Here is a 9,007-nt window from a genome sequence, read left to right as displayed (position 1 = left end):
TCAACAGGGTATCCAGGAATCGATCGAACGAACGATACTAGCTATTCTCGTTAGGCTATCAAGATTTTGATGCCAACAGGCAGTTCCACGGTTACTCGGTACGATTGAAACCGGCGGCGGCGGGAGCGCATGTCACGGTACGAGTACGTCGGTTCGGTAACGTTAAACGCGTGAGAGAGTTTTCCCTTCGAACAAACAAGACGTCGTCCTCGTATTTTACCGATCCCGGGTCTAATGTTAATTGCGTTTGTTCTCTGCTCGAGCGAAATAATCGGTCGGACAATAATCATACGCAGAACTGAAACGGGGGGCGGTGAACCGTGGAAATGATTCGTCCGGTGGCTCGTCGTCAGGAATGCCCACGATAATCGTGGATTTCCGTCCGCTTATTATCTTTACGCGCGTCACAATACGTTTAGATTGCGTCCCGGTGACGGCTAATTAGAAAAGTACAATCACCCCGGTTCCAATACACCCCCTCCTATCGTCCCATTACTGATTTCATATATAATAAACCATTTGTCATAGCATATTCATAAACGCATTTATATATGCTAATTCGGGAAATCAAATTTCGATAAGAATTTCCTTTAGGCCTACAATAAAATAATATTTATGAAATATCAAAGGCTTTATAGATGTACGAGATTTCGCTGTGGTTTTTTAGAATACCTTGCAAAACTTCACCATCCATTCATAAATGGAATTAGAAAAAAGAAAGTGGTATTCATCTAATCCTTGAAGATTGACGTTCATCTAATTTTGAATTTGTCATTGGATCGAGATAGGCTCGTCGTTGGCAACGAAATTCTGTGATACGTAGTCTATCCGCGATTTTACTTTGCCAAAACTCGATACCGATAACGGTATAGCGGAACCGGTTTCCCATTCTAACCGCAACACGTGTATTCGTGCTTGTCACCTAAGAAAAAGTCACGACCGATTCGTGTTCGAAAGTCACCCCGCAAAAAGTGACTCGCTTTCAGATTAGTGACCGTCGATAAGATCGATCGAAGGAAGCCTTCGAATTTCAATTAGCCTCTTTCGAGTCGAATCGATCGTTAACTCAATCAAGTCCCAACGAGGAGCGGATCGACCAGAAATTGCGCCCAATACATGTTCGATATCAGTCCCGTGATACCGTCGCGCGATAAAAATTCCTCAGCTTCATTATTATTCTCCAATCAATTCTGACTCTGAAGATTAGACCACGGACTTTCATTTAATAAAAATTTTCATTCCCTTCAAGATCATCATCGTTCATTTTGCTCTTAATGCCTCTCTATATTTGAATACTATATTTGCTATGAATTTATCAAATCAGGTAATTGTCAGTGGAACGAATAATATGTGGGATTAAATGAGAAAGAGTGAAATTGAAAAAGTATAGGTAGGTATACAAAGGGAATCGAACCGGGGATGTAGGTAGAATGGAAAGGCGTGCGACGCGACGCGTGTCCCAGACAGACGGCGGTATCAAAGAATATTTGCCCTGTCAACAACGTGCGGCTTTATGTGGAAACGCCGCTGCGTCTAAAAGGGAAAAACGATTACTTGGCCCGAGATAATAGTAATGGCCGTCATTACTTTGCTCTATTATTTTACGATCTAATGCTTGCCCGGAATCGATACGCTATCTCGCGCTCTTTCTCGGACCTCATCGATCAGCAAACAGCCATATCAACGTACCACGAAAAACCAGTCAGAAAAAATAGCATACGAAATATATAGTACAGAGATTTGCTCGAGACCTGTTACCAGAATCCACTCAGTTGTAATGTACAAAAAATTGACTATTACGTCTTAAATGGTATCACGATGACATAACAGAGATCCGAATGAAACAAACCTGATTCATTCTAATACCATGTATCTAATGAAAATGAGACATTACAAGAGGACAAACCTTATAATTTCTGTCTGATTTTATATTTTATTTTATTTCTTTGTGTACTTTTATTTACCCTTTGCACTCGTATGTCATGCTGGAGATGAAAATACATAGAATTGCAAAGAGTGCAAGGGTTAGAGAGTTCCTACAGTGTTATCTGCAACTGAAGGACCGTTGAAAATATCTTTTTAAATCACATATCTGGTATTAGAATGAAGGTGTCAAGATGTATGAATACTTCCATTCAAAGAGGAGTATTCTTAAAAATTGATGGCTTGAAAAATGGACTCACCTGCATCTGCAACCAGGAATAGTCGATGTAGGTGGTGGCGGTGGTGGTGGTTGCGGCGGCAGCGGTGATGGCACCGACGACGTTCGTCGCGGAGGATATCTGCTGCCAGTTGTCCTGACCGGTACAGCCGAGTACCGGCAATCCGTCGGGCTGACCCCGATCCGGCACTATCTGATCAGCATACTGATAGGGTGGCTGGATCGTCGGCTGGCCGCCGGAGGGCAAACTCGCTGGATGAGGGTGCTGGGCCCCCGAGCCGGCACTGGCGGGCAAACAGCACACGCTCACGTCCATCCGTGGCGGCGGAGAATCGTAGAAACGTTCCTGATCCTCCGGCACCTCTACCTCTATCTCTGGCCTCCTCAGGGTTGGCCCTCGCGGAACCATTCAACAATCTATCCCTGATTCTCTCTTCCAAGCATTTATTTCTCAGAGAAAGGCAACGCTCGGCTGTTCAAATCGTTACTCGGAAATCTAGAATTATTCGGTAATCCGATAACAAGCCTTGCTTCTATTCTCTTTGCGAAGCATTTATTTTTGAGACAACAGATTAACAGAACAGGCAGGTAACAGTGCTGTTAAGGTCGTCAATCCTAAACTCTGCTTGATTTATCAATACCAACGACCAGTAACAAATCTTGCTGCTCTTCTCTCTTCGTTTCTTATGTGATAACAAAGAAAGCAACGACTCCTCTTTTTAATTGCTAAGTTTCTTTAATTTTCCTAAGACGACGACAATGATAGTCTTCTCGGTTTGCTATTGAAACTGTGTCAGTCGACTGACCCAGCATTCAATAACACACCTTGAACAAATCTTATTCCTCTCTGCTCAGCATTTACTTCATTGCAGCTCCTATTCTTAATACTTAGTATTCTTTGATTTCCTACTTCTTGGTTCGTGAAAATCGTATCAGTCCCTAATCTTGACGATCCGACGCAGAACAACAAACCTCTTCTCTCTGCTCAGCATTTACTCATTTGCAGCTTCTATCCTTAATGTTTAATATTCTTTGATTTTCCTACGACGACGACCGTAATCTTCTCGGTTCGTTATTAAAATCGCATCAGTCCCAAATCCTGACTGACCCGCCAGTCCAATAACGAACCTTGCTTCTCGTCTCGCTATACGAACGCCGTCGTCGTTCGACGACGCTTTAAAGATTTTGAGATCTGGTACCCTGACACTTTCTTTTTGGTTGACCATGCTCCATCGCTAGTTCCTCGATCACTGTTAATCCTACTGTGTTCCACCGACTAGCGTTAGACTATCGTTCAACTGCACTACATGTTCAGTCTTGACAACGTCTATAAAGAGATTTAACGCCTCCGCGGCATTGTTTTATCTCGTTTTAACAAGAGAATTTGATTTGATTCGTCAGAAGCTGCGAGCGACACTGTCTCGTGGCACTGAAAAATTCCATACTTTCGGCAACGTTTCCTTCTTATCTGTTTGAACATCCGTTGGATCTAGTTCGACTCTCTCGAAGTGAATGAACAGACGTTGTCGTGATTTTGCGTCATATCCGAAAAAGCCTCGAACGAAGATGACGTCGACCTGCCGCTGTTCTTTCGAACGCTAAGGTACAGCGGCAGGTTTCGCGACGATGCCGAAACATCGAACGTAATCGGTACCCTTCAACGCTTCCGGTAACCTTCGCTGACGTCGCCTTCTTCAAGATTCATCGATGAACGCACCAACGTCTGCGCCTCTTCTTCTCTCCTATTTGCTTTAATTAAAAATCTTCCGGTCCCTCTTCGAAATCCGTTTGTCTTACATCATTCCGTTAACATGGCACTCCGTTGAAGGTATCAATGAATCTTCGGCGGACAACACTTGACGGATACGAGTACATGCATAATATTGTCGCACTCGGTTTCACAAATTTTCGTTCAAGGCGTTTCGTCGTGGTACCACTAACTAATCGTTGCAGAAGATGAGTTGATCGCGAGGAGGCTATACGTTTCGATACCGTCGCGCGTTATCGCGTACACCGTCGACGCATGACAACCGGACGCTCGTGGCAACGATACGCGAACCCGCCGAAGAAGGAAGAGGAAGAGGTGGAGAACGCGTAGCGTTTACGTGGGAGAGGGAAAGCGAGCAGCAAGAGGTGGAATCGGAGGTGGAGATGAAGCCGGAGGTGGTGGCAGTGGAAGTGGTGAAGGTGGAGTCCGAGATAATGTTAAAGTCGATCACTGGAAACCGGAGGGTAGTCTCATTTCAAACACATTACGATAATAGCATGTTACGGTCGTACAAATTGTTTCATACGATCTACCCTTTTATGCAAATACTATACGATCGAGAGCGTGGCGGTAAATCGAAATGAAATATGTAAGCGCACTGCGAGAAACAATCGCGGTGGACTTTTTTTAATAAGTAAGAAACGGTGGAGTAACGATGACAGTGATTACAGAATGGACGTCGTCGCTCTTGTAGGAACGAGGATGGTACCAGCGAGGCAATGGTGGCGAAGCACTAGGGGCAGTGGTTTGTCAATAGCGGAGCGAGGGTGGCGAACGCAACTGGTGCTCGTGACCGCGATCCTGGTAGCGTCTCATGCCCGCATGCGCGGCTGCGTGTCGTCAAGGCAACGGTTCCGGAGTAACTGGCTGGTGAACGCTTCGCCCTCCGCGAGACCGTGTTCCTCGGTCTACCTTCTATCTCTCCTCTCTCCCGCCTCTCCCGCCCCCACATCGCTTCCTCTCTCTCTCTTCTCCTCCACGTTTCTTTACCCTCGCGTCTACTTCTGGCTCTGCTTCTGGCTGGCTCACGCCCCAGGCGCGATCGATCCGAGTAGCCTAAGCAGCCATCAAACACGCCCCCGTAACCGAGCTCTGTCCTCTTCCTTCGTTACGAACGAACTCTCCTCTCCTTCTAACCCTTTCTACGTGTTCCTCATCCTCTCTCTTTCGTACCCGCGTCGCGCACCTCTCTCCCACTCTCAGCTGTTCACCCCGTCGCTCTCTTTCTCTTCATCTTCGCGGTCTCTCTTCTCTTTCACCTTCGAGGCAGCCGCCCTCTTTCCTCGTCTCTTCCTCGCGAGACGTTACCAGCTTTCTTACCCTAATGACTAATCAAAGATCGAAATCAAAGAGAACGATCTTCTTCTTCAATTACATCGTCAATGAATACTATGTCAAGAGTCCTCTTCTGGCGATCTTTATTTCTTGACATGAGAAGGATCTTGATCCCATGTTGAACGAGAATGAAACTCGAGGCAGAAACGGGCGACAGTGAAATTCTTTTATTCCTTCAAGTCCCGTTGCGCTCGTAGCCGCGTGATCCTTCGTCTTCTCCTTCTCTTTCTCCTGATCTTCCTCGTTAGAGAACGGGAACAGCCATAGCCGTGGCCATTCCGCCAACTCTTGTCTGACGTCATCTTACACCGACTAACATTAAGTATCTCTGTTCTTTCGTTCTCCACAGAGACCGATCGTATCGATGTACTTACGATTATTCAAATCGCGGTTGATCATGTTTTTTAATGAAACAATCGTCGAACAAAGAGACCAATTAAAAAGTAAATTATGTATTACCGTGTCTTCGCTTGTTCTCTTCTCGACCGAGATCGATCGTCTCGACGTCTTTAGGGTGTGATCGCAATTATTAAAATCACAATCGATTTATTCATAAAACGATTGATTCAACTAAGAAGAAAGAAATTTTGGGAATCGTCGACGCAGGGTTTGTCAAACTGCGCGCAGCTCGGAGGAGGCCGAGTATATTTGTGTGTGGTATATGCGGCAACAAGCATCTCGAATCTCTCCCCTCCCACGGGACGAGAGATTCCCTTTCTCTTTAGATTGTGAAACGATTTTCTATCGTGGCGCTTTAGCTCGCGGATTTATTATATATGCAACGGGTTACGCAAATTACGACAAAGTGCAAATATTTCACATGACCTGCACCTGACTTTCTACGCGCGATCGTTTAAACCGAGCGGACACGTGAATCGCAACCGGCAACCGTCTCGCGTCGCGATGAAGATTACGAATTGCTCTCCACTCACGTTAGAGAGAGCAACGTTCTTCGAACATTATTTTTCGTATTTATACACATGGTGGTATTGACAAGGCCAGAACACCGTTCATTGCGATAAATAAAGAATTTCCCTGTTCCCCTAATATCAATTAGTTCGACATATTTTTAATTCAGTTTCAAGAACTGAAAATCTATAGATAAACATAAATTCAGCCCTCAACGAAGTATTTCAAACAGTAAATTGTAAGAGCAGTGAAATGAATGAATATAGGAAAGCAGCTGAACATGTAGAAATTATCAGAAGCGAATTCATGAAGAGACAAGGGACAAAGAAGGGTTTAATTTGTACGTACAGTTACGTATGATGTATGTAGGGCATTGCAGGGTTGCATCACAGAAGATATCCCCCCTTGGAAGTACGGAAGCAATGCAACTTATGAATGGGAGTAGTCGCCCATTGGTCAGCACCGATAGCCAATAGCTGGCTGCAAGCAGCCCTCCTTACACGTCTCTGCGCCGATTCTTCCTACAAAGGATAATTTATCTACAGTAGCTACAAACATTTTATAATTGCGTTAATTCATCGAGGATATTCTTAATAAACATGACTCGAATTCATGAATCCCCCTTAATTCCGCAGATAACCCAAAAAAGTATACACGCACTTCAAATAATGATAAAGTTGGTGTTAATCAAAATTTCATTTTCATTTCATTTTCAAAATGTAGTAGAATCTACAATACACCTTTTTGAGACATCCTCTGCACTGCAACAGGTGTAAAAGAATCGTACATATGCATGCATATTTAAAAATCACATGCATACGTGTACATTTAAAAATCGTATGAATACGTGTATATTTAAGTATCCGTGCGTATATTCGCAGAAATAAGTGAATAATGGAACGAAAGATGCAGATTTACACAAGAACAAACAGATATGTGATTGTTACAAGAAACAAATGGAATACATTACAGTGACGAGGTGCTTACCTTTTGTATTGAGAAAACGCGCTATTCCTCGATGACGTACATTTCGTACTTGACTACCCAATGCTTCCATACACGCTCTCTTCTCAAAACATTATTAAATAACACTCCAAATACGACACTTTCCTATTATTTAACGAATTAATTCAACAACGTATGTAACTCGCACTCCTCACACTCCAAAATGATATCTCGATTGTTCATCATTCGATACCAGCGCAGCCAACTTCAGTTTAGTCGGCCATATGAGTATATCGATTACATTACATCGATTGTAAAAAAAATGAATAGCGTAGTAAAGATAGGACACTTTTATCCAGGCAAAATTTGGCTTCGTACTATTATTTCGTTTATATAAAAAAATTGTTAATGATTTATTTACTCTGAAACATTTCGATTTCTCTATGAAGTAGAATGTTAAATAGTGAAAGGTTTACGCAGTGGATGTTAATATATGTTCTTTTATTAAAGAGATTTATTGTGCAATTATGTATAACCATGTTCTAAGGAAAAATCTATTAAAAGTATACATTCCTCGTTGATTTTAAAAATGTTTAACATCCTCTTCCTCAAAAGTTTCTGAATCCTCTGCACGTTTTTGCCACTGACTTGGAACTTGTCTTCTTCTATTTCAAACAAAATCATATTTTATGCAATTATCTATTTCTGATTAAAGCAGATAAACTCAATGAAAGGACTAATTCGTCGTCATTCATCAGTAAAACCTGTGTCTTGCTAATTATACCTGGGATTATATATGCTTTTCATTTGTTCGTCTCTGTGCTGCATCCATAAATCATCATATGTCACACGTTTCTTTTCTTGCTTCGGCTCTTCATTTATTTCTTGTTCTTGAAAAACGTTTCTCTGCTGTATATCACTGCTGAATTCAGTTCCTTGAAACAAATTAAAAATATTTAATCATTGAAGGGACACATTCATTTAATGTACCGCTTACCAATGCTATCGAACTGGAAAGACGTATTGTCCATTAAGTCCTCTTGTACAAAAGTGTCAACAGAGGATGCAACATATGTGTCCTTGTGCTGTGGTTGATCAGACCTATTGTGAGCATCAGTAGCCCAATTCCTTCTGAAGTTGTTAAATGGAACCAACGTTGTACAATTGTAAAGAATGTCGATAAATGCGAGATAGAAATATATGGTACCTTGCCATTCCTCTGTCTTTCAATACCGGACCGAATGCTCTTTCAAAGCATACCGGGGCATAATTAAATTTCCCAAGCATATACATCGTAAAGCTAAGTACTGCCGTTGTCACATGTTTGGCATTGCCCCATTTCTTAGGAAGTAATAAATGCGATGATATTCCACCTATGATTCCCAATGGAAGAGCGGCTTTGTACACGGCATCCGACTTCATACAATCCCCAAACACTTTTAATGACTCTGGAGTTGCAGTAGGTATCTAATTGTAAAATTGCCGGTGATATTTTCCTATTCTGATTTCGGGCGACTTTCGGATCCGATCACTTACAAATTGCTGCATCCTTTTTAAGTTTTCTTCTTCCTTGTCTTGATACATCGTTTTCATATTTTTCTTATCAATATTACTTGTAGGCTAGTCGTATAACCTCAATGAGCCTGATAGCCTTTTATATTAAAGTATTACAAATAACTGAGTATTATCATATGTTAAACACACGTCTAATAACAAACAGTTAGAAATTATAATTACAAAACTATGAAACGTCGATTTCTAACTAAGAACACCGTATAATGCTATTTTAATGATATAAAATGGCCTATTATGTGGCCTAAACGGCCTAAATCACGCCACTTCGCGCCATCGAGATATACGATAAAAAATATAAACTTTATTATTCGTAC

The 9,007-nt window shown here is 42.2% G+C and overlaps 2 protein-coding genes across 6 annotated transcripts in view; both read right to left on the bottom strand.

Annotated features, from left to right (window-relative positions):
• Window positions 1-4,837, bottom strand: part of LOC108626538 (cell wall transcription factor ACE2) — a 40,656-nt gene extending 35,819 nt beyond the window's left edge. For 2 of the 4 annotated variants that reach the window (XM_018027262.2, XM_026814919.1), the window contains exon 1: window positions 2,184-4,835. In XM_018027262.2, the coding sequence (XP_017882751.1) occupies window positions 2,184-2,570 (387 nt within the window). In that variant the 5' untranslated portion in view covers window positions 2,571-4,835. Of the gene's footprint in view, window positions 1-2,183 lie in introns of all 4 variants that reach the window. The other 2 variants (XM_026814917.1, XM_026814918.1) reach the window with 2 other exon arrangements.
• Window positions 4,838-7,602: 2,765 nt separating this feature from the next.
• The window catches only part of LOC108626543 (uncharacterized), a 4,311-nt gene continuing 2,906 nt past the window's right edge, over window positions 7,603-9,007 (bottom strand). Inside the window, exons 2-6 of one of the 2 annotated variants that reach the window (XM_018027270.2) lie at window positions 8,655-8,769; window positions 8,326-8,585; window positions 8,116-8,249; window positions 7,903-8,053; window positions 7,603-7,783 (exon numbers count right to left, since the gene is read on the bottom strand). In XM_018027270.2, the coding sequence (XP_017882759.1) occupies window positions 7,702-7,783; window positions 7,903-8,053; window positions 8,116-8,249; window positions 8,326-8,585; window positions 8,655-8,711 (684 nt within the window). In that variant the 5' untranslated portion in view covers window positions 8,712-8,769 and the 3' untranslated portion in view covers window positions 7,603-7,701. Of the gene's footprint in view, window positions 7,784-7,902; window positions 8,054-8,115; window positions 8,250-8,325; window positions 8,586-8,654; window positions 8,981-9,007 lie in introns of those variants that run through there. The other variant, XM_018027271.2, reaches the window with a different exon arrangement.

Source organism: Ceratina calcarata, unplaced genomic scaffold (genome assembly GCF_001652005.2).
Source record: "Ceratina calcarata isolate Rehan_Ccalc_2016 unplaced genomic scaffold, ASM165200v1 scaffold415, whole genome shotgun sequence".
Taxonomy (NCBI): domain Eukaryota; kingdom Metazoa; phylum Arthropoda; class Insecta; order Hymenoptera; family Apidae; genus Ceratina; species Ceratina calcarata.
The sequence above is the reverse complement of the archived record's forward strand: the minus strand, read 5'-3'. Positions and strand labels throughout refer to the sequence as shown.